Here is a 26,654-nt window from a genome sequence, read left to right on the forward strand (position 1 = left end):
TCTTAGTCTTTATGTATTTTCCAAAAAACCAAAGGCAGTTGTTTCACATTTTAGTTACAGCCATATGTACAAGTCAGCATATAATACATATATTCTGAAAATAACATGACCTTAAATGGTCAAAAATGAGTCCCTCTAAAACACTAAATAAAATAGAATTTCTGTAAATATTACTCCATTCCAAAAGTTTTAATGGAAAATATAGGCTTTGTGATATTTTCAGTGAACTGTTGGCTATTTCTTCGCACATAACACACAGAACAGAGTATATCAACACAAGCCAAACGCACTAGGGTCTGCTCCAGAACAGAATCCCAAACTCTTAAAATCTTAAATCCTGAGTTGAATTGTGCACCTATGGCTTTGCCAGCTCACATTACCATCATCAAGACGGTAACTAGCAGCCAAGGGTTAATAATCAAATGCACAGGATTAGTTAATCATCAATGTGCATGAATACCTCCATAAAATCAAAACATTTGGCAATTTGTTAATTTGTTTGCTAACAAAAGGTGATGAGGACCACATGATTGTTATTTAGGCCTTGACAGGCCTTGTCATGATCCTCATGACTGCGTATGAACAGAAAGAAAGTAAAGTGGATTCTTATGAATAATTATTCATTCTTAAAATCTACAGTCTGGAACAGACCCTAGGAGTTCACTGACTGTACCGGGAATAAATGTGCTTCACAAGTACATACATTACCAGTCAAAAGGTAGGACACACCTAATTCCATGGTCTTTCACGACTTTTATTTCTTTCTACATTTATGCTGAAGGCATCAGAAACATTCAATAATCTTTATTGAATAGGTGATATTGAGATCTGTCTACTACCTAAGCCTTCACATAACAGCTCTAATCCGAGATGCGGTAAGGGTGATATTTCAGACATGTAACTCCAAATGAACTTCTCTGCAGCAAAAGTAAGTTTTGGTCTTTCTTTCCTGGTATTGTCTCCATGAAAGGCAATTTTATCATGCTTGATGGGTTTTGCAAATGGACTTGACAACAATATTGCAAAAAATATTCCAGCTTTAACAGTTTTAACAGCAATAACAGTTTTTGTTACCTAATTACCTGATGCTATACGTGCTATTATTCTAGAATGTAGAAAAATAAATCCAACCTTGTGTCCAAACTTTTGACTAGTACTGTATTAGGAATTTATAAAACAGATCACTATTACCAAAATAGTTTTTTCATTTTTGTTTCCATTTTAAGCAGGGCATAATTTCACAGCATTTTATCAATATATAATAACAAGGCACACAAGAGCATTAAAAGAAAAAGTATTAAACATGTAGTGTGGCTTTGCAGGACAGCAGACTTGGTGGCTTAAAGCAAGGGTTCTTAATTACAGACATGGAGCAGCAATGTAGGGCCTAATGTATCAAACCAGTTATGAATAGATTTATTCAAACATTGTTCATCTGAGCATTTACACAAGAACTTTGACATTTAAAGAATCTAGCTGTGAAAAATGTTCATATAGACTCTTACTCCTGAGTGTGTACATGAACAGGAACACTAATAATTACTTTGAATGTATTAACTTCGAATCATAAAACAGTTAACACTCACAAATACAACAATAGTCTCTGTATCTTTATATTTAAATTATGATTTGGATTCCAGCCATTGAAATTAAGAAGCCCTGATTTAAAATGGTCATATTTCTATTTTTTTCTTTTCAAAATTTACCCTACAGTATAATGCTAAGCCATTATAATATGAATCTAAAAAAATTAATGTGACAAAAGTGTAAGAAAAATAAACGGGCTATCTGAAATGTAAGGTCAAGGAATTGGCCACAGTAGTCCAGTGTGCCTGATTGGTGTACACTTAATGGATCTGATGCTCCTCTATCAGCTCTGTTAACTGCAACATGTGCTTAAAATAAAGGTTAAAGAAGCTTTGAGTCATGACAGGTTGCTAAAGAGAAAGACTTGAATACTGCCACACGTTTTAACACAAACAGTAAGAAATATGCAAAACCACTTTAAAAATACACCTACCACCAACACAAAATCACATTTTAAAATCTGATTATGTTTAAAAACAGATGTAATTTAAGAGCTATGCAAGACCAATCAAGGGTGACCAACACCTAAGCACTGTTCACACTAACACGGTGATAACTGTCCCTTTGCCATAGGTCAATTGTAAACTGAACGGCATCTTTTATAGAGAAGAAACGCTGATATAAAACAGCTGACATGACGCACGTTTAAACGAAAATATATACAATCAGAGCAGCTGAAATACAGTAGGGGAAAATAAGTATTTGATCCCCTACAGATTTTCTAAGTTTGCCTATTTACAAAGAAATGAAGGGTCTACAATTCTTATCATAGGTTTATGGTAAAGGAATGAGACAGAATAACAACCAAAAATCCAGAAAAAGCACATGATACAAATGTTATAAATTAAGTTGCATTTCAATGAGGGAAATAAGTATTTGATCCCCTACCAAACAACAATAATTCTGTTTTCCGTGTGTGTGTAAAAAAATTATAATAATAATTAAACAATCTTTAAACAATGTGACATGGTTGTTTCCTAATTTTAATTAAATTCTTCTTCCCAATTGATTTTATGGCTATTGAGCCTACGCTAGTGAACTCAATTAAAATATTTTTAAAAAGCAACTTTGTACAGACAAGGACAAATTTGTTGGTTTCAAAAAGATTATACTGTAAATAATTGGACTATGGTGATGATGGTTCAAATGAACAGTTTCTATTACTATTATGACACATCTTCACTCTTGTAACCAGTAATTAAGCCTATTAAAATACAGAAAAGTAGTCATTGTGCTGTTACATGTAAGCTTATTATGTGCACCACACACAGACCAGAGAAAGCAAAAGAGAGAGCTGTCTAAGCTCAGGATCAGGTCTAAGATCAGGTGGAAAATTATAGACAAGTGTGTTAAACGTATAAAAGCGTTAGCAAGCAGCTTAATGATCTTGTGACTACAGTAAAAAATATTATAAAAAATATTTTTTATTTATCGCTGAAATGCATTTTAACCAGTCACAACGTTTCTCCAAGTTCATTTAAAGAAAAGCACAATATACCTACTGGAAAAAATTGAAGGAGGCTTGGTTGTTTTTTATGCTGCTTTGCTTTCAGGCACAATATGTCTTGGACCTCAAATAAATCTCTTTCAATGTAATTATCTTACTGCCCAGAGTCAGAAAGCACTCTCTCTTACTTTCTCAGTCAAACTTCATGGGTCTTCCATAGAACAATGACCCAAAATATGAAGCTAAAAGTGCTAAAACTAATCTATTTCAGCAGAACCTGCCTACTATGAGCCATTAGCTGAATCCTATGAAAAGAGCCGTAACATGCAGTCTGGAGAAGGTACTCCTTAAAGTAAGAGTAAAAACTCAGCTGAATAATAAATCAAAACTCTGACTTGTATTAAATATGGAATAGCCAATGATAGATGTCTCTGTCAGGTTGTGCCATAAATTTGTCCATGTCTGTAAAGATTAGCAATAATTCGTGCTCATAGAGCTGAATGTTACTGCTACACACCGAAACTCTTTAATACATAAATATTTAATATAATAAATATTCAATTATAATAAATAATCCCTTTTATTTCTCTGCTTGATAATGTTTGTGTTTAGGAGAGTAAGAGAGACATTTGCTTAAAATGAAAGAAATTATGACTAGATTTGGAAAAGTGTGAAGTTTTACAGAGGAAAGACCAACAGCAAAAACAGAGAAAACAGCACACATGACTGAATCAAGGGATCGTGTGGCTGCATGTGTTACGGCCAAAGATGTGAGCGATAGCGTAAATCACTCGCAGGCCAGTTTACTGTCAAAGCTGGACAGGCCAATGGCAAAGGCTTGCAGTGCACACATGGGGTAGTTAAAGTCTAATGTAAAAACATCCTCAGCAACACGACCAAACTGCATCACAATATAGTCGGCTGGAGAGACACAATCAAAGAGAAAAAATATTATTCTGCTCAAGAAAAAGAAAGGAAATAGAGAACAATGCTATCTACAGATATTTAGGCACATATTACTGTACTTACGATCATTATCATGGACAATCTGAAAGTTTTTGACAGAAGCCTGCGTGACTCTTCCATGAAAGTTGAGCACATAGGACTGTGTATCATCATTCCACACTGGAGCTTTATTGTGCAACTCGATTAGGTTCTCCAGTTGGTGATTTTGCCATTTACTCAATAAACACTCCTGATCCTGTTAACAACAATTAGATAACATTTATAAACATATTTTTAATAATGCGTACAAGCAGGAATATATATAAACTAATCCTTGAATGTATTGACATATTAACAAGCCTAGATTTTATACTACTACAAACACAGCAATAAATGTTCTGCTTATAGCAAACTGTGTATCAAAAATACCATAGCTTACACACCTTGAGACAGAGGCAACAAATTTTATTGAAAGAAATAATAATAAACTCACATTCGTGGGACGAACAGGAACACGCTCAAAGTTCATGTTCATGCCAGGGATGATGACGGTCATCTTGCGTGGGCCTTTAAATCCAAGTACATTGGTTTCCTACAAAAAAAAGCATATATTATGTACGGTGACCCTGCTGTAATTCTGGCCTGCTCAAAATAAGACTCTGTGCCAATACTTACATAGCAGATAGCGGCTAGTTCCTGCCGTGTGTTGCTCTCTTCCAGCAGAGCTCCAGAGTTCTTGCTGGGGTTTGTGCCGTTATCATATACAGTGAACTTCGTCCCCATTAGATTCGATCTTAATTAAATTGTAAGAAAAGGAGAAGTTAAAATAAATAATAAAAAAGACTGACATACTATAGTCTGCACAGAGAGGGGTACAAAAGGACATGAGCAGGTGTAAAACAATCGACTTGAATGTACAGGTCTATGGAAATACAAGGCAGAGATGTTTAACACTTTGAATTACATTTAACTCTCTCTGCTCCAAGGGCACAAAATTAATTACACTTTCTAAAAAGCTGTGAAAAAAGACTTTCACAGAGTTGTAATGTACGTGTGACAAATAAAGGCTTCTTTTTTCGCAGAACTGTAGTCACATACATAAATTCAGGTTGGTTCATTTTGTTGGTTCATTTTTACTTCCACAACCCTAACAAAGTGTTGTACATGTATGATGATGTGTGGGTCAACCAGCCTTAACGCAAATGGTGAAGTTATGCAGTAGATGCGCCTTTTCTCCCTTTTTTTAAATCTTTAGGTGTGATATATGCTGACAGTTACTAACTTAGCAGAAAATGTTTCTTAAACATTAAACCACAAGACATTATCACTTTGCTTCAAACTACTCATCTCTCCTCCCTCTGCAATACCGATGTGAAACTTTAAAAGACAAAGTACAAAAGAAGTGAAGATTGTGTGGAGTCTACAAATACCCTTTATCAAGGTTCTCTACAAGATTCTAAGCATTTACTGTAACGATTTTAAAAATAAATTAGTTGATAAGTCAACCTGACCTAGTCTACAGTTTTGTGAGTTAAAAAACATTTATCTTTAAAACAGTTAAAAATTATCATTTATTATTTACTTTGTTACATCCACACATTTATGTAGAGAAGATCCCAAACAACTTCATACCACATGAGTGATTTTTTTTTCGCTTTTTTTCGGTTCATTTCGCTTTTCATTCTCTTTGTTCTTCCAGCAGAACATTTATTTACTTGTTTTCTGACCTTGTGCAGGTATTCTGGTGCGCTGACATGTCCAAAAAAACAACCCTAAGCTATGCTAATCGAAAGCAATTCCAGTGTTTGTTTAGACTCAATTACGTACCTCAATTTTCCCACAAAGCTCTCACCCTCACGAGACAGATCTGTGGCATCTATTGATATCAGGTAGTTGGAAGTTTTACTCTTTTTCCTCTTTCTACCAGCCAACAGGAACAACTAAGAAAAAGCGGAATGTATACAAATACAAAATAAGGTAAAAAGTTAAAAAGTTAAAGTAAAAACACACTCGATATTACATTCACTACATGTTTAACTAATGGATTTTAACTGAATCTTCCTAACAGTTGTTTTGTGTACATAGTTGCAAGTTAAAGTGAATAGATGAAGGTCATCTAACATGACTAACCTTCTTGCCATCCTCCCTCTCCAGGTGCATGAAATAGGTAGGGTATAGGCCACGGTCCATTCCCTTCTTATCACGTGTGATACGGCACTTCACTGTAACGCCACGTGGGGCCGGTCGCAGCACAAATTTCTCCAGATTGTCCACCTCAATCGAAGGACCTTCTGCCGTGGATGAGGCCACGGTTACACACTCCTATTGGAAACAGATATACTGAGTCAAAACACTTCAGTAGAACAACAGAAACCTTTCAGGGACATTTCTTGCACTTAAAAATATTCCAAGCCTAATTCATGTTTGCTGGGGACTTGTCGTTTTTTTTGTACCAAGCTAACGACAGTACATTAGGAGGGGTGGCACGGGGGCATACCTGCGGATTGCCCGTACTGAATAAGCGCCTGTGTGTGTGCGTGTGTGTGCGTGTGTGCCCAATGATGGATTGGCACCCCATCCAGGGTGTACCCCGCCTAGTGCCCTAAGTATACTATGACAGGCTCCAGGCCCCCACGCGACCTTGCATACGGGGAAAAGCGGTACAGACAATGAGAGAGGTTGGGGAAGTTATTTCTACCTTTCTAATAAAAAAAATTCAAATACAGGGACATCACCTGTTTCATGCACAATGAGAATTGTTAAAAATTATATAAATTGTCTTGTAACATTTGCTCATGAATGAATCATTTCACACAAACACACGTGAGAGAGAGAGAGATTGCATTAGCCCTGCTTATACTAATGTGGCACAGTATTAACTGTAATATGAGCATGGTTAACCTCTGAATCTATAGTTTTTCTTTTGCCAGTGTAACTGGTGTGAATAATACATTGATTTAATCTTGCTTGTTTTGCTTTTCCCTTTCTTATTTGTATAATTATTAATTTCATTTTTATTCTTTTATTTTATTGTCCATGATGTTTTAACTCTCTTCCGTTTTGTTTTATTAGTTTAATGAACTTCACGAATTCTTGTTCTTCGGTGATTGTTCACAAAGGAAAAAAATGTTAAAGTAGTGGAACTCTGTTGCCGAGGCTTTGTTTGGTGGGGGGAGCGATATTAGCTGGACACTTCAGGCTTTCTCTGCATGCGACGTTGATTGCCTCAGTCTACCTGTGTGCGAGGCTAACGAGCGCATGTGTTATACGGTTCTCCCTGTGAATGACTCTGGTATGACAATGTCTTTGCCTAAAATGTTTATTTGTTGGTGGATGAACGTGACTACCTTATACTGGCATTTAATTGTGTTGGTCATGGTGGAAATTAATCATTTAATATGGTTATTTGACTTAATTGATATTAAGCATATCGTGACGCTAATTGTTATCGTATGCTAGTGTGTGTGCCAGAGAGGGAGAAGTTGTCGCCTGTTTCACCCCCTGATTATTTCTCCTTGTTGCAGGTATGTTGGTTGTTTAATTCTGCTTACAAAAATCAGTTTTAGTTGATTGTTAACAAATGTGTATTGTATGTAGAGTGCTACATGAGAGGAAAATCGATTTAATGATTCAGGCTGTGCGTGATGCACGTGGTGTAGCTTACATAGGGTAGGAGGCTAACGTACTGAATGTTTAATTTTAATATGTAATGAAAACAGTATTGATTTATTTGTATTGAAGGGTTTTATATTTATATTTTTTCTTTTTTTCGTTTATAGTATATTTTGGGATATAGATACTTTAATTAATGTTCAAGTTAATGTAACATGTTTATTGTATTTCATACATTATTATTAAGTGATACGACCTATGTATGTGTGTATATGTGTATATATATATATATATATATATGTGTATAGTAAAATGTTATATCGATATATATACATTGTAAAATGTTATTTATTTCAGTTATTACCATTTTGTTTATATGTATGTTGATTGCCTCAGTCTACCTGTGTGCGAGGCTAACGAGCGCATGTGTTATACGGTTCTCCCTGTGAATGACTCTGTGTGTGTGCCAGAGAGGGAGAAGTTGTCGCCTGTTTCACCCCCTGATTATTTCTCCTTGTTGCAGAAATAAAGAAAGCACTGAATTTCATCCCTGCATGGTCGCGTGGTCCTTGTGTGTGTGAGAGTGACCAATTCAGACATGCTACATAAATTTGGTGCCGTGACCCGGATCCACTGGCTATGCCCCGTTTTACTTAATGTTTGGTAGGGTTCCAAAGCTGCCTGTGGATGTCATGTTCAGTAACATTGAGAGAGACAGTGACGTTGTTGATTATGACAAATATGTAAAGAGGTTACGAGATGACCTGAAGGAAGCGCTCTCTGTCGCTCAGAAAAACATCGATGTCAGTCAGCAGCGTCAAACTGATTTGTACAACCAAAAGACGAAGGGTCATAACATTGAGTTGGGTGATCAAGTTCTGCTAGCTAACAAAGGTGAACGAGGGAAGAGGAAACTAGCAGACAAGTGGGAGTCCACGCCCTATAGGGTAGTTGCAATGAACCCCCAGTGCCACATTTACCGCATTTGTAACACCAAAACGGGTCAGGAGAAAACTGTCCATCGCAATTTGTTGTTGCAAGCGAATTTCCTCCCACTTGAGCTGGAGGAGCATGAAACATCGGAGAATAGCGGTGGATCTGTATTTAGCAGTAGAAGTGGTTCAATGGTTGATGTTGCTGGTATTGAATCCGAGGTGTGTTCCTTGTCTGAGCGAGTCGCCAGTTGGGTGGAAGAGACTGCAGCTTGTGACAATCCTCAACAGACATTATCCATTGTGTCTGATAGTGCTGAATCACTAAACATAGCCCCTGAGTCATCGGGACAGGAGCAGTGGGTTCCAAAGGATGACTGTACTGAGGAGAACAGTAGCATGGGCTGCTTGGATGAAGGACTGAGTCCTGATTTGCATACTTCGCGTTCTGAGGCAGTTCTCCATAGTGACTCTTGTAGTTCCGCTGCTGAAGTTGTCAAGCCACCTCTTGGTCCCAGAGAAATGTGGGTTCGGACCAGAGTGGGTAGGATTGTGAAACCCGTCAACAGATTGATAGAGAACATGGCCCAATCCTTCAAAACTTTTGATCCAGTTGGTGGGATTGTAAGATCTTTATCGGGATGAGAATATAGAGTACAATATTGTTTTATATTATTTTGAGTTTTATGATTAGTCAATGCATTTCAGTATGTTATTCCAGATGAGAGACGTGGTTCGTCTGAGATGAATGGTGTTTAAGGCACCCTTTGCAGGTGATTGCAGTAAGCCTGATCAACTTGCCGTATTCACCTTCCCTGTGAGTGGGAGACATGTTTTGTTGCACAACTTTCTGGATAACATTAGGTCTAATGACTCCAGCGTATACTTATCCCTATTATGGTTAAAATTCGTGAAGTTCAGGGGGGAGAATGTAACTGGTGTGAATAATACATTGATTTAATCTTGCTTGTTTTGCTTTTCCCTTTCTTATTTGTATAATTATTAATTTCATTTTTATTCTTTTATTTTATTGTCCATGATGTTTTAACTCTCTTCCGTTTTGTTTTATTAGTTTAATGAACTTCACGAATTCTTGTTCTTCGGTAATTGTTCACAAAGGAAAAAAATGTTAAAGTAGTGGAACTCTGTTGCCGAGGCTTTGTTTGGTGGGGGGAGCGATATTAGCTGGACACTTCAGGCTTTCTCTGCATGCGACGTTGATTGCCTCAGTCTACCTGTGTGCGAGGCTAACGAGCGCATGTGTTATACGGTTCTCCCTGTGAATGACTCTGGTATGACAATGTCTTTGCCTAAAATGTTTATTTGTTGGTGGATGAACGTGACTACCTTATACTGGCATTTAATTGTGTTGGTCATGGTGGAAATTAATCATTTAATATGGTTATTTGACTTAATTGATATTAAGCATATCGTGACGCTAATTGTTATCGTATGCTAGTGTGTGTGCCAGAGAGGGAGAAGTTGTCGCCTGTTTCACCCCCTGATTATTTCTCCTTGTTGCAGGTATGTTGGTTGTTTAATTCTGCTTACAAAAATCAGTTTTAGTTGATTGTTAACAAATGTGTATTGTATGTAGAGTGCTACATGAGAGGAAAATCGATTTAATGATTCAGGCTGTGCGTGATGCACGTGGTGTAGCTTACATAGGGTAGGAGGCTAACGTACTGAATGTTTAATTTTAATATGTAATGAAAACAGTATTGATTTATTTGTATTGAAGGGTTTTATATTTATATTTTTTCTTTTTTTCGTTTATAGTATATTTTGGGATATAGATACTTTAATTAATGTTCAAGTTAATGTAACATGTTTATTGTATTTCATACATTATTATTAAGTGATACGACCTATGTATGTGTGTATATGTGTATATATATATATATGTGTATAGTAAAATGTTATATCGATATATATACATTGTAAAATGTTATTTATTTCAGTTATTACCATTTTGTTTATATGTATGTTGATTGCCTCAGTCTACCTGTGTGCGAGGCTAACGAGCGCATGTGTTATACGGTTCTCCCTGTGAATGACTCTGTGTGTGTGCCAGAGAGGGAGAAGTTGTCGCCTGTTTCACCCCCTGATTATTTCTCCTTGTTGCAGAAATAAAGAAAGCACTGAATTTCATCCCTGCATGGTCGCGTGGTCCTTGTGTGTGTGTGAGAGTGACCAATTCAGACATGCTACACCAGCTTATATCGTCCAGTTGCATGCGATGCTTACTCCCCCCCCCCCCCTTTCTCTACTGCAAGTAAAGTTCTGCTCTGCAACTTCCTGTAAGTCCCCCATATGATCAGACCCATCAATGCCACTGGTCAGTGTATGCATGTGTGAGGGTCTTACTGTGCTGGATTTGGTGCTAGATGCAGAGGCAGGACGTGTGGAGTCTGTATTGGGGGAAAGAGAACCAGCTCTGTCTTCATCATCGTTATCATCGTCACTGACTTCATCATAGTTCATGCTGTCTGAGAGTCCTGAGAAGAATATAAATAAGTTGAAATAAAAGAGTTTTGAATATGTGCACAACTGGTTTACAGTATTAATTGTTTCAATAATAATAATAATAATAATAATGACTGCCATTTAATTATATTATTTTGCGCATCAGTGCAATCATTTGGAATGCTAAATTCTCACAAGCCCTAATTATTACACACTTTCAGTACATGCCAAGCCAGGTCAAGGAAGCTGGAGTATCTTAGTGGTTAAGACACAGGAATGCAGACCCTTTAGTAAGGTTTTTAACCCTCAACTACCCATATGTATAATGAGATAAAAAATCTGGAAATGCTGTATACACTGTAATACATGTAAGTCTTTAATCTCTTGTGAATAGCTTTTGGCTGCAGGAAAATCAGATCTACTCTGAAGGTGTTGTTTTTGTTTGATGTCATTTTCAGTATTAAATATTTAATTTGTTATTGTCTATATAGTAGGAAGCCTTTAACTGGTTTCGCCAAAAAGCTTCCTAAACCTAATGTAAATAAAGTCAAGAGAGAGAGGAAAGAGTTTTTTTGTTAATTACTTTAAGGGGAAGAGTTAGAGAGCATGTTAAAGAGCAACAGAGAAATAAAGGTTCAGCTCAAATAACTTGCTGTTAGGCTTACAAATAGTGTAAAAAATTGTTAAATGACAGAGAGCAAAACTAACTGATATCCTCAGTAGGCTCTTAACTAAACACTGGAGTAAAGACAGGACATAGCTCATATTCAGTAACAGCCTCTGTGTATTTGTTTTGGCCACACTTGTGTACTGTGTGTATTTCTGTTCTCACCCCGTCTTTGCAGCAGTGTGTGTATGTCCGTTTTGGGTTCCAGCAATGTTTCAGTGTCCCCATCTCTCTCAGGCTCTTCAGTTGGAGGGGGAGAGGGCTCCTGTGGTGGGCTGACTGATTGCACTTGGATCTTTGTAGCCAGATCAGAAGACTCTGAACCCAAAAAAGCAGCAGGACCATCAATACCTGCTGGAAAACAATAGCTTCATTAATTGCTTGTGCTTTCTATAAAATTAGAGGAAAAGTAGATACCAAACCCTGTCCTGTGTACATTATATTTGGAGATTGGGGGGGGACCTAACATATCCCATGTGGTTTTGATTTTTTTTTTTTTAAGTGTATATTTTGTGCATCTGCACCATGCTATTCCAGACTTTGTCTCGCCTTACCATCAAAGATATCATTGGTAATGCTGAGGCGGGAATCGACCAGTAGAGCCTGTTCCTCACTGCGGCGTGGCCGAGAGCGGCGTGGCCGAGCTTCTGGGTTTGGCTGCACCATCAAAGGCTCCTGGCGCTTCCGTCGCTGCTTCTGCTCGAACAGCGCTCTCTTTTTATATAAATAGAAACACAGACATTTTACAACATTTCACTGATGGTGGAAGATTGACCACCTACAAATCGGCATATTTTCCTCACAGAAAAAAAATCGGACATAGCTTCCATGGCCTGTTACATTTAGTGAGTTTGCACATAGTGATTCATACCCACATCAAACGTCTTACAGATCCAGGTCTGGTAAAATGAGCCATCAAACTAATTTTAGTTATTTAGACAGCCCCAAACAACACACAGCTTTTATACAGTATGCAACACAGACAAATATACACACACTAGTAAACCTGAAAAACAGCGTTATTTACCAACTATTAAATTTTTCTTTTGTGTTACTTTTTCTAGCTTATACTACAGCTTTATTCAATCATTGTTAGTTTTAGGGGATTTCTCCCTTCTTCCTCAGGAAGGGAAATGCTGCTCTGTTTTGTTAGGGTCTAGTTATAGCCTTGACCATCCTACAACCTTACATCCTTTTTACCCTAAAGAGACCTTTGTTGTGTCTTTGTAAATGATCTCAAAATATTTTGTTTATTACCTTGGCCCAATGTCTGGATGTTCACCAGAACAAACGTCTACAGCATGCTGTTCTTCATATCCGCACCTGTGCACCAGTACACCAGTACACCAGTGGCTTCTTTTCACAACATTTTAAAATGATGTAATTTCTAGGCCCAGTGTTTGTGCAACAACTTGCAATGCTTTTCTCATATAGATAGATTCTCATCTCTTTTCTTCATACTGGTTTAGCCTAATTAACAATAAATGCTTCATAAACCAAACCTAGACAATAAGCGCTACTGTTTTTTTTTTTGTTTTGTTTTTTTTAAATCAATCAATCTAACAAGGCAGACCTTTAAGACCTTAAAGAACCCTTAATATTAATTGTCTAAGAGATGGATTTAGGCCATCCATAACAGATGGATTTAGGCCACAATCTTTAACCTTTCTCTCTAGCTCTTACATGAAAACAGAAGACAGCTTAGTACAAATATATATAGTACAATTTCTATGGAAATTCACCTTTTGGCATCAGTACAGCACCCACTATAAATTATTCAAAACACAATAAACCATCCTGAAAACACTGCACTGATATATCTAATAACAAAATTCAGGGCAAAATTAAAATGAAAGCACATGTTCCTATAGAAACAAGATCTAAAGCCTGACCTTGAATTACTTTTGAATTGAATTACACTTTAAGTACTTTTTCACATTTTTTAAGGATGCTTATGCAACTCAAAGTTTAAATGTAACAATACATTCCAAAATTTAAAAGTACAACTATTCTTCTTATTTCTTTTCCCGCTAAGCACTTACCTTATTACCTTTGGCACTAAACAAAGACCTCCCCTCCTTAAAAGAATGAAGATAGTTGGCTCATCCTTTAATCATGCATTTAAAATAAAGTACAGATAAATGTCTTTTTAACTATTGCTACAAAGCTTGAAGCACAGAATTGTATAGAATGCCCTGGTATGCTGCAGCATTAAGAAGTCCCCTTTTGTACAACTAGCAGACCCAAACCTTTTTCAGCATGACAATTCCTATGCGCGCAAAGTAAGCTTCATGAAACCATGGTTTGTCAAAGATGTAATGGATAAACTTAAGTGTTCTGCAAAGAGCCCTGACCTCAACTGGAACACCAACTACACCCCAAACCTCCTCATCCATCAGTGCCTAGTAGCTAAATGCTCACAAATCCCCATAGCCAATGAAAAGCCTACCAAGAAGCGTAGAGATTGGCTTATGAGCTTATGAGCACCTATAATAAGTACATCTTTTTTCATGTTCATACTGTATATTCATTTAATCATCCATTATTTATTGTCATAAAAACCTAATTCCTGTACATAAATGTATTTTGTATATTTAAGTAAAGGGTACTAAGTAAATCTCCTTTATAAAGCTTTTTGGGATGATAAGTGTGTGCAAAGCTTTATCACAAACAAATAATGTGATGAACTTATAATATTTTGATTTGTTGAACACCTTTTGTCACTGTGTGATTCAAAATTAGCTATTTTATATTATTAATGTATTTGATATTATTCTAAAAGGAGCAGAGTATAGTAAAATAAAGATGGGTTTAATACAGCTACCAAGCCAAGCTTGCAGCGAACTACACTCACACACACACTCACACACTCACACACTCACACACTCACACACTCACACACTCACACACACACTCACACACTCACACACACACACACACACACACACACACACACACTCACACACACACTCACACACACACTCACACACACACACTCACAGACTCACACTCACAGACTCACACTCACAGACTCACACACACACACACACACACACACACTCACACACACTCACACACACTCACACACACTCACACACACTCACACACACTCACACACACTCACACACACACACTTTTTAAGTACTTGATTTTGATCACTTTTTTCCCTACACATTCAAAACCCAGATACAATAAAAAAAAAAACATTTAAAAACCAATACAACACATACACTATATGGCCAGTATGTATGTGGACACCTGAACATCACAAGTCGTTCTTCTTTAAAATCTTGGAAGCAAGCAATTGTATGAAATGTCTTCAAACTAATTTGGTACTGGAATGGAAAGTCTCTCTCACCTGTTTTTCCAGCTTCTGCTGTCTCAAGCTATTGCTGTCATCATTCAGGGAACTACAAAAAAATTAATAATTTATCTACGCATGCAAATATACTGTACGAACTTGTGCCTCAATTACATCAGTGTTTATAGCAATGATAACCAGACTTTACTGAATGGTCCTACTACTGGACCAGAACGCAAACACCACACAAGGATCGATATCCCTGCATTCATTAAAATTTCAGACCTGCAGGGTTTCAGACATCTTATTGGATCAGTATCAAAAAGACTCATTTTGCATTACAGTGCAAGCAGTAGAGTTACTTGTAAGATTTGGTAAAATACTGTCGTCTCAAAATAATGTCTGTGATCTTCTTATGAGTTAGTTATAGTATATTTCCTGAGTATACATTCCTGGAGCAGCAGTATAGCATCTATGAACAGCTTATAATTATAATGTAGATTTAACACTAAATAAAACTTCTCCTCTGCAGCAGAGGTACATTTTGGTCTTGCTTTCTGGGGATGGTCTTCATGAGAGCCAGTTTCATTATGGTGCTTTATGGGTTTTGCATATGCACTTGACAATACAATTGTAAGGATGTTCAACTTAAGAACTGAAATTTTGCGATAAATTTGCCTCGGCACACAAAGCATTTTTGGCGTACGAGCAACTGAATCGAGCCAAATGCCAGCTAAGTTGCACGTATATCCGGGAGCCATTCAAAACTTATTTGCGTCAGTGGAAAGCAAAACCAAACGAGCTTACAAAAATGTTAGCAAACACGGAAGGCAAAAAGAAAAGGGAGCCACTTTTAATTTTATTTTTAAAGCTGCCGGTGCTAAAATGTTTGATGTTTATTCATTTCATTTTACTTCATTTACATGTCCTTTCTAAATGTTTTGATTGTTTTTATATGCAAAATATGAATTTTTGTTTGTTTTATTTCATAGTTATGAAATCTCCAATATTGTTCTAAAAATTTAAAACAAAAATCACTAAAAACAAAACTGAAAAAATGGAAGAGATAACGAAAAAATAAAGTTAAGAACACTGAACCTAATTGCAATTTTCTTTTCATGGTCAAGCTTTATTATTCCTGGAAAGTATTTTTATTAATATAAGGAAGACTTTTTTGTTTATTCACTGTGCTACTTCTACACTATTTCATACTGAAAATTTCACATGAATGCATCTACTTATAGGTAAGCGGTACAGGAATAAAACTCTTTTAAGAGTAAGAGTAAGAGTGACGACCTTAATAGCAATGTAGAGGATGTGTGTATTTTTTTGTTTTGTGTGTGTGTGTGTGTGTGTGTGTGTGTGTGTGTGTGTGTGTGTGTGTTTGTTTCTCACCTGGCAGTGGCAGAGGTGGAGAAGTTGCTCGAGCTAGAGGGTCTTTGTTCCCAAGGTCATACGAGATAGACATAAAAAGGACAACAAAAAAAAATACATGAAGTTAGTGAGGATGCTTTGAGGATTAATTCACTCGTTCTTCCAATAACGCAGTAGACTGGAGTTCCTTCTGTACCTCTCTGTCCTTTCCTGAGAGCCAAACATGCTGCCTGGATTCTTCTCTTTAACACAGGCGCTGTGCCATGACTTAAAGCCTTACTGTAATGAATGTTTTATGGTGTGTGTGTGTGTGTGTGTGTGCCTCTGACACAGAGGACACAAGCCTTATCGTAGTGATACCTATTTGGTAACCATGGATACCTACAGAAAAAAAAAAAAAAACAAGCACTGCCCTTAGCCTACACCCCAAACACACATCACTGACAACCCTGCTGGAAAACTGAACGACACACCATCGCTGCACAGACAGGACCGTGTGAGTCGAGCAAATCCTCCACTCGATTAAAATTATACTCACAGCTACATTCGTTTGTACTCAAAGTAAATGGTATTCTGTGAGAATAAAATTCTCCTCCACTAAGCACAGGTAATAAGCATAACAATACTATCAGACCCCCAGTTCAAATTTTTAATGAATGGGAACAATAGTGTGAAGAAAACAGGAATGAATAGGTGTGAAATAAAGTAAGAACAATGACGAGCTCCCACAGGATGTAATGCTAAAGATTTTCATTGATGAAGATCACAGAGTGAGAAACAGACATAAAATATGCATAGTGCTGGGTCGAGGTGGGCAATATCAAAAATATTTTATAATATATTTTATAATATTTTATAATATATTAATATAATATATATATATAATATATTAATATAATATATTTTATATTGTTATATATACCTTCCTTAAATCAACCTATGTAAATATATATACAAAGGGGTCTAAAAGAAGTGAAAATGCTATTATTGTATTTTATGAATTAATACAACAACGTTTATCACAAATGATAACACACTAAAACTAAAACCTTTGAGGGTTTCACTTTTGTGTTAGTGACAGTATGCACCAGAGGTATGAAACACGGGTAGACTGGTAAGTCCATTTTATTTTTGTCCATTGAAATTTTCAATTCAATTCAACAGCAGTAAAGTTAACTGTATGACTTGTTTTATTTAATTATATTTCTTACAGGATTTAATGTATTAAGAATGCCAAATTTAATCAAATCTAAAGTTTATCTAATAAACTTTAAAATGCTGTGTAACTTCTTGACTGCTTAAATGCCATATTTAAACAGTTAGATTTTTGCCTGTAATATCGCTCCACACTCCAGTGCAGTGGGTGGCAGTAATGCACGAACTGCCCAGTAACCGGGAGAAGAAAAAAAAAAAAGAGAGATAGAAAAAGGCGATAGTATTTGAGAAAATGCAATCAGTTTGCAAATCCTGCAAAACCTATGGTATATGTTATTTTTTTTATGGATTAATTTTAGACAATTTAACAAACTATCTAACCTAACTAATTTCATTTATATAAAATACGTGGATCACACAGATCTCTTTTTACTTTAATATTGTTTATATTATTTTATAATAAAAATAATAATCTTTTTTATATTTAATATTGTCGCTATTATTGCGGATAGTGTGATTAAGGTTTAAGGTTAACCTCACAAGACTGAAATAATCCACACAGCATTATAATACTTATTAAAAGATCTAAAAACACACATTTTCATTCAAATTTAAAATCTGAAATTTAAAAATGAAATAAAAATCGTATATATTTAAAATATTTCTAGTAAGTTGAACCCAACACTAAGCTTGGCTGCATCATTAAAACAGATTGAGCATTAGCACAATTGCGATCTCTGAAAGGTATTTTCTGCATGGCACTTCATACCTGAACTCTAAGGGCTCCAACAGGCTGTGAAATCTGACATTTTTAAAAACAGATAGTAAAACTATCTAAAAACTCCTCTTTAATCCCTTTAACCTTTGGGTTGTCTGCTGTAAGTTTAATGCATTTCTAGAAATCATCAGCAAGAGTCTGCCTGGTAGTGCGTTCTTGTCTGTAATCGAGCATGAACTCCTGGTACTCTTTCATATGAAACATCTGCAGGTGCAGGATTAAATAGGTTTTATTGTACAACAACACCATGCTTTTACCCCTCAGCAGGCTGGCTTTACACACAATACAAGTAGTTGTTATGCTGTTTAGTATTTTCCAGGTAAAATATCTCTAAACAAACAAAAACACTTTAGTCAAACCAACAGCTATTGCGATTTGCTCACTAGTGATGGGTCGTCATGAACGATTTTTCCTTTTTGAACGAATCTTTAACGTGATTCAGAAGAATGAGTAGTCTCGGAGAGTGATTCGTTCATTTTCTACTGGGCGCGCATGCACAAATCATTGCAAAACCTCCATAGGTTATGTACAGAAAACAGAATTGAGATACTCTTTCTCATTGACACTTTCAGTCCGAGTCATTTGTTCTATTTTCACGTGACTCCCATAGACGCTATGCAGTGCAATAGATTCAAAAGAACGAACGACTCAGACTGGAAGATATGAGAGGTGAGCTACTCATTCTGTTTATTATAATATGTCCTTAGCTACATTGTAATATTTTCCATTAATGGAACTATAGCAAAAATTTGTGTCTGTAGCCATATTGGGGGTCTTTTTATTGAAAATGCAACATTTTATTTAATTTCTTATCAAAAGAACAAAATGAACTAAATGACGCAAAAAAAAAAAGATTCATTCATTTTGATTGAACTATTGCTCACTTAGTGACAGATTGAAGTTGCTGCGGATTTAAGGTAACGTGGAATAAAATCTGAACCGGTGACATGTCTCATGTTATGTTACTAATGTTATTATGTTATTAGTATGTCATTATGTTATGTTACATAGGTTACTGCAGCTTCATGGTAAATGCATTAGCCCTGTCTGGCTGATATTCAAGAAGTGAATGATGTCAATATCAAATCTAAAAACTGACTCAATGATTCAAAGAATAAAATCAAGCAACAAACAATTGCATAACTGATTAAATCGCATAGCTCTAGTGTCCACTTGAGCTGGCACGAACTCCATATAAGTTTAGTTTAAGTGTAAAGCTTACAGATCGAATCCATCAGCGTGTCCACTAATCAATTATATACCTCAGCAGAAGGGATTAAACATGAACATCTAAGTTTTAGTATACGCCAGTTAACATGCACAATATCACAGGTGTTTACATTTAAATACCGCCTAGAAACAGTGCAGCATGATAAAAATAAAATTTTTAACACAAGTACTTTCTTGGTTTTAAATGGTTTCAACTTTCAAAGTCAACAATTCCTAAAAAAAATAAACCACCTTACTTTATAATTATTATAAATCTTTTTTTTTTTTTTATTGCTATAGTTTTTTTATTTTTTTGCCATTCAAAAAAAAAGATTACAAAGCTCTACATGTTAGCTCTACTGTTTGATCAAATGATCACTGCTGTGACGATTGTTTTATGATCATCTCAAACCTAGAAATAGTAGTGAGTCCGTTGTAAGCGTTCAGTTGAGAACATACTATCGCTTACACACACACAAACACGCACACGCGCGCACGCACACACGCGCACTCCTGTGAAATAAACCCGAGTTGTATTCTGTAGCTAAACCACCAACCGTAATTTAAGCAGAGGTCGTCTGATTGACACAGCCTGATAAAATAACTAACAACAATTTAAACTAGAAACTAGTAACCTGACCTGATTTAAAAAAGGACAAATAAAGTGGAGAGTACAACTGACTAACTAAGGAAAAAAAGTGCGCAGGTTGTACCTGTACGACCAGCGGCTGTAGACGGGCCGAGAGGATGCTTTCACTGAATCCATGCACGCTTGAGTGAGCTTGTGAGTGAGTATAGTGCTGAGGCGACTAGATCAGACAGCCTCACCTGAAGCAGGTCGTCCCCTACTCCCTGCTTCATCATCTTCCCCCTCCCCTGAGTAATCACTATGGCAACAACACCTATCAAACATCCTTTGGACACCGAGGCCACTCTGCTGAGCAAACAGCAAAACATTACTGTAAAAAAAAATATATATATATATTTTAAAGCTACAATAATTTTGTTCAAGGAAATTGAATCATGGCAATCACCCTCATCTGTGTGCGTCTGAAGTCTAATAAAGCACCCTCTAAACTCTCTGGCATTCTGTAGCAGATTTCATCACACCTAACAACAGTACAATCCGATACTGAAATGGCCAAAAATCTATTATTTTACCAGAGCGCCATTGTTTCTCTAATCATTCGTATCATCAACGTCTAATTGAACTAATAGAGCAACATTCATGTTCTTATACAGAGCTTGCAGAAGGACAGACATTTTCCAAACAAACAAACGACCAGAGGGAGGCTCACAATGTTGCTGGGAGACACAAACACACCTTTGGGCATAGCTTTTCGCGTACTGAATGTGTACATCATTGACCTTCCTGTATCAGCCCGGACACCTTCGGGTGTAATTAGCTCAAATCCGCAGAGCAAAATAAGAACAACTTTTAAAAAATGTTCCACTAGAAATCCCAACAGAGTGTAGGTCCCATACACACACACACACATGCACACACACACTATTTTAGCCTTTAAATGTTAACATTTAGCCTTTTTAGTATCTATACAAACATGTGTTCCTTTTGCACTTCCTCGTGAACAGTGTTGACAGACAACACACCAGTGCTGGGAGAAAATACATACAGCCTAAAGCTGGGTGATATGACGATGTAATACTGATATCAGGATAAACTGCAATTTTTTTATTAACTCGCTTGCTTTATGTCATATGGAGATGAAACCTCGACAATTAATTTTTGATGATTTCTATAAAACAGGGCATAACACACCCCTGTTTTTTATTTATTTTTAAGATAAGGTGATGTGAAGTAACCCCTATTTTTTTGAGTAACATATATACATACAGACCTTGGGTTCTGGGGGGTCGAAAAGGGGTACCCCCAAAAAACGGTTTTTCAGAAATATCTCCATAACCACAGCAGATAGCCAAATTCCGATTGCAGAATCTGAATCTACATAAAAAGTTACATAAATATACCCAGTTTCATCTCCATATGACATAAAGCAAGCGAGTTATTAAGGAAAAGAGGATTTCAAAAAGGGGCGTGGCATGTCTAAAAGCACTTTGAGGCCAAATATTGAGATGGCTGCCATTTTTTAACGAGTGGGAGTTGGGACAAAAAAATTGGGGGGTTTTATTTTCATGGCAAGATCAACAATTGGTGAAAAAATCAGCAAAATCTGAGAGGTGATGGTGGAAAATTTCTCTTTCATTGGTTGATTTGAGATGGAATTACTCTGTACTTTTTCTAAAGATTAAAAGAAATTTCTTTTTATATTTATGTAAAAAGACTTTACTTCTTCATGTATGACCAGATCCAGTGTTACGGGTGTGATGTTTGCGCTTATTCTATCTATTAAAAAAAAAATGTCTCACAGCAGAGACAAGCTCGAAAGTCAATTTTTGCATGCTCTGCCGTTTCTCCTCTTGAGGACAATGCAGATGATTCTTAAAAACGTGTATCTAGTTACATGTTTAAAATTCACAGAGGATTATCAGAAGTTTAATGAAAGCGACTTGAATGAAAATGAAGTACGGATTATATCTTGTTATGATGTTATGATGTTTCTGAACCAGTACTGTGCATCAGATGTTTCTGAAATAGTACAGTACATCATATAGTTAACGTATAAACAACATAATTATTAGTGTTCTATCTCTGAAGAAATATTCTTAACATAAATTGGTAGGTCAGTATCATAGTTAATTTGTGCTTGTAATAGTATCCTCATCACACGTAACAGAGCAAAGCAACCGCTGTGGATCCTGAGCAGAAGGCTATTAAAGTACAATTATCAGTCAGTCTGATGTACTGTATTTTTAAGTAAAAGAAGCCTGAAGATTAATTTCTGCATAGACTTTAATGCCTGTTCAAGTGTCATGCTCTTGGTCACTTATTGTTCAGCCGTCATGCACATTTCATTCACCAAACTATAACATTTAGCCATTTGGCAGATGCTCTTATCCAGAGCGACTTACTTTCAAATCGTGAAAGTAGCTCACCTATATTGTGCAAAAATAGACACCGCAGTGCACCAGATACCAATATTTCCAATTATAAGTGAATATATAAAATGTCCGGTATATTGTATGTGTGCGCGTGGAGTGTTGAGGAAGAAATAAGTTGGCCTCAGCAGTTTAAATGAATCAGTCTGGGAGCACGATGGTAGCAAATGGCTGTACTGTAAAGATTATTCCTGTGAAGGTGAATAATTCTAGCTTCAGAAAATCTTAAACAAAACAGAGTTCACAGGCCAAGAAAGTGGAAAACAGCTGACAGAATTGCGTCCGGAATTCTCCTCACAATTTAAAGTTGCAGAGACAACACAGTTACATTTCAAATACCAGTAAAAACAAAGATAGTCATTAGTCTCTCACACACACATTTTCTATACCGCTTTATCCTGTATTCAGGGTCGCGGGGGGCCTGGAGCCTATCCCAGAAGACTTAGGGCGGAAGGCAGGGTACACCCTGGACAGCGTGTCAATCCACTGCAGGGCACTCGCACTACAGACAATTTGGAAAAGCCCAATCTACATGTCTTTGGACTGTAGTCGGAACTCGGAGTATCCAGAGGAAACCCACCAATCACGGGGAAACATGCAAATTACATGCACACAGAGATGGGAGTCGAACCTGGACCCTGGAGGTGTCAGGTGACAGTACTAATCACTAAGCCACCGTGCCTCCCAGACAGTCAATATTTACTGACGTTATAGCAGCTTCTTAAATAAGACTGCAGGATCTTGCTTTTTTTCCCTTCTCCTAAACATACTTTCCCAGGTAGCATGTGTAGTCAAGGTTATATGAATGATTCATTCAAAAGCATCCATTTTTTAGTTGGTGATGCAGGAAGTCTATTACATCTGAGGGGGAAATGATTAAGATACACGGTATGAGAACTCATCTGTTTCTTACTGAAGAACTACACGTAATTCATTCTGCCTGTAATTTTCAAGGAGGAAGAGGAAAAATAAACACCGACATGGCTAATCTTGATAAAAAAAATAAATACTAGAGTAGCACATGTTAAAAAAAAACTATCCCAGAAGCCCACGTCATTTATACAGAGAGTGATACAGCCAAACAGGAAACTTTTCTCTTTTGTGAACACTTCTTTTTCGCAATGTTGTGCTGCATTACTCACAAAAAATATGCAATTTATTTTCGGTAATGTAGGGATAGATGCTAATTCATAAGTTTTATATATAGTACACTAAACCTATAGATTTAGAGGATGATGCTAAAACTGTCCAATCAAAAGCCTTTCATCAGTGCAGTTTGTTGTAAACTAATGGTTTGTGGTTGTGTTGACCAGGATAGGATATGTTTTAATATTTTTATAAAATAAATAATTAATATGAAGCACTCACAGGCATCATGCCGAATAAGAAAATGTTGTAAAGACAGAAAAATCACAGATGTTGTCACATACTACTTAGTGAAGGTGGCCATGTTGCAAAAGAGGAATTTTATTTAACCATAAGACCGGAGTTAGTCTATATATGTAAATAAGTATGAATACTTAACAGTTCACTTACTGGTGAAATACTGCATAAAATCATGGTTCTACCTGGGTTGGCCTTAGAATTCTGGCCTGTACTTTTCCCAACAAATCCAAAGCTTCTAGTAGTGCAACATGAGTCACTGTAACACTGAAGGATGAAAACAATAGGACAATAAACAACAGCCGTTGTGCAGCTGCACTTCCTCGAACAGAAAGCCCTCTTGGAGATGAAGGTGAGAGAGGGTTAGTGAGACGTGACCTCCTCTATAGCATCTGTTCATCAGAACTTACTATTCAGCTCTGCCCTATTATTTGTTCTACTTCCTGTGTCCAATATTTTTGTGTACAAATCCTCCAAGGACTGAAACATTATCTGGCTATTAAAGAAAGATCCAAGAATTTATATTATATTTTTTCTTTCATCACCTCCTCTAACTTACCTTTCAGCATAGAGTTGGTAAACACAAAACAGACATGAAGATGTGAGCTCACTGATATGGCATTCATAGCCTTTTATTAGAAACATAGAAACAATTCTTCAGTAATGAGTTTCCTGTAGCTGAAGCATCTAAAAAACAACCACTAATTCCACAAGACTTTAAACTGTTCTGAGGCGCATCTCCTAACAGAAGCTGATTTTCTGGAACCTTGTCATAATATAGAGCCTATAAAGAACAACAGGAAATACCATACAGTATTCCATAAACCACAAACTTACAGATGCTGGTCATCACAAACTGCAGCGATGCAGATTAGTGATTAAGGCAAGACACTACAGGGAGAAATAACCAGTTTGCTCAAATCGACCTTTTTTAGATTTCTAAAAAAATATATACATACTTAAAATAGAAATATTTACCTTATTGTTTTGTTTACTCATGACCAAGAAGTTATTTGGCATTGAGCACATTTGAGCAAATTAAGCATTATATAAACTGTTCTAACAATCATGTTTTTCAAAAAAACAAGAATTTCCAGATGTTTCTACATGACCTGCTTTTATATAAATTTTACATTTAAAATGATGAAAAAGATATAACATTTTTATCATCCAAACATTAGATTTTGTGTCACTTTATTAAGTACTAGCACAAGTTCCCGTCATTGAAGGGTAAAGAATTTGTCGAAATAATGAAAATGTTAAAGCTACAAATAAGCTGATCAGCTTTAATGTATAAGTGATATTATTTCAGATTGAATACCATGTACATCTCTGCCTGTCTCTTTATAGGGCTCTCTGCCTATTTTGTGGATGCAAAGAAATAAACTTTCTTACGAACGCTGTAAAAACTTGTGGTTTACAATCTGGCTCATACTTCACAGCTACTTTGATTTTGATTTTATTTATGACGCATGTTTAATTTCATGTAAATATCTAAAGACTAGCAAAGTTTCATTAGATCCTGTCCAGTCAGTTTTGCATAATGCTGTGACAAAATCTGGCTGGACAGACATACAAATAGAAAATAATCTGAGACTGATTTCAGGCCCTCCAATGTATGAAACGTGTGTGTGTGTGTGTATATATATATATATATATATATATATATATATATGTGTGTGTGTGTGTGTGTGTGTATGTGTGTGTGTGTGTGTAAAACCTCAGTAATCCAACTAAGGACCATTGTATTTATTTTCCATTTGTACGACCGTGGTTGAACCTCCGGCCAACATTCATGCACCACGGGCAATTTGGGAATGACAATAAACCTAATCTGCATGTCTTTGGACTGTGGGAGGACAGTGGAGTACCCAGAGAAAACCCACCGAGCACAGGTAGAACATGTAAACTCCATGCACAGAGACCCTGAGGTGTGAATTGAACCTGGGCCATTGAGGTGCAAGGCAACAGTGAAGTGTTAACCACTAAGCCACCATGCTGCCTATATAAGTGCCAGACCATGTTTAACGCCTTAATGCATATTTTCCTATAAATATCAAAAGCTTTTTTTTAACCAAATCTTTAAACGCTTTTAATATTGCAGTTTTATACTTATTCTTTTTTATGCTTATAAATGATGAATGTACTAAAGGGTTAATGTCCAATTTAACTACAAGGTCTGAGCTGTAAAAGCAGCGGGTATGTTTTAAGATTTTCTACAGCTGGATATTAAACAGTTTCTCATCCTTAAAAACAAGACATTTTAGGGAAACACGGCTAGCTAACTGGATCCCAGTCCGGATGCTAAGCACTCAGCTAACTCTTATTCATAGAGAAAAAAATCTCAAGGATGTGTTTATTTGTCAGCTATACTCACGCGAGTTTTCCAGTAATATACACCGCAGATAAAATACGATTGTACAATATGGAGTAAATATGCCACATATTCACAAATGTGTGAGAGCTTTTTGTTTGTTTAACCCGAAACAAACCCCCCATCTGTTTGCTGGCTATCTGCCGTTGGTGTAAGCGCAGAAGGCTAACGCTAGGCATCAGGTCGGTAAAGAAAAGTTACGAAATAAACAACTGAGTCTTACGAGTTACGTTTCATACTAATTGAGCTTAAAACCTTTTTGCGTTTCCTCATGGCGTTCCAATGATGTGTTCATCCCAAATCTAGTGAGCATTTTACCTGATATAGTAACTCATGTTTATCTGCGGTTGCTATGGCTCCCCCAGCTGTTGCTGCCTCTCCCTCCTCGGGCCAGTGTAACTGTTCC

The 26,654-nt window shown here is 36.5% G+C and overlaps 2 protein-coding genes across 5 annotated transcripts; one reads left to right on the forward strand and one right to left on the reverse strand.

The window, feature by feature from the left end:
* tulp3 (TUB like protein 3) lies at positions 1 to 26,654 on the reverse strand. Of its 4 annotated transcripts, none has more exons than XM_053483447.1 (12): positions 26,567 to 26,654; positions 16,353 to 16,394; positions 15,015 to 15,066; positions 12,211 to 12,370; positions 11,822 to 12,010; positions 10,891 to 11,021; positions 6,110 to 6,301; positions 5,807 to 5,919; positions 4,655 to 4,772; positions 4,473 to 4,571; positions 4,064 to 4,235; positions 1 to 3,955 (listed from the first exon to the last, which is right to left on the reverse strand). In XM_053483447.1, the coding sequence occupies exons 1-12, from the start codon at positions 26,581 to 26,583 to the stop codon at positions 3,822 to 3,824; spliced, it is 1,419 nt and encodes a 472-aa protein (XP_053339422.1). In that variant the 5' UTR covers positions 26,584 to 26,654; the 3' UTR covers positions 1 to 3,821. The 4 variants fall into 4 exon arrangements, with proteins under 4 accessions (XP_053339422.1, XP_053339406.1, XP_053339396.1 ...); XM_053483431.1 differs by lacking the exon at positions 26,567 to 26,654 and adding an exon at positions 20,187 to 20,268 and having other exon boundaries at positions 11,822 to 12,007; XM_053483421.1 differs by lacking the exon at positions 26,567 to 26,654 and adding an exon at positions 20,187 to 20,268.
* Positions 8,250 to 10,688, forward strand: LOC128510904 (uncharacterized). The gene is made up of 2 exons (XM_053483449.1): positions 8,250 to 9,815; positions 9,983 to 10,688. The coding sequence occupies exon 1, from the start codon at positions 8,284 to 8,286 to the stop codon at positions 9,166 to 9,168; it is 885 nt and encodes a 294-aa protein (XP_053339424.1). The 5' UTR covers positions 8,250 to 8,283; the 3' UTR covers positions 9,169 to 9,815; positions 9,983 to 10,688.

Source organism: Clarias gariepinus, chromosome 2 (assembly GCF_024256425.1).
Source record: "Clarias gariepinus isolate MV-2021 ecotype Netherlands chromosome 2, CGAR_prim_01v2, whole genome shotgun sequence".
Classification (NCBI taxonomy): Eukaryota; Metazoa; Chordata; class Actinopteri; order Siluriformes; family Clariidae; genus Clarias; species Clarias gariepinus.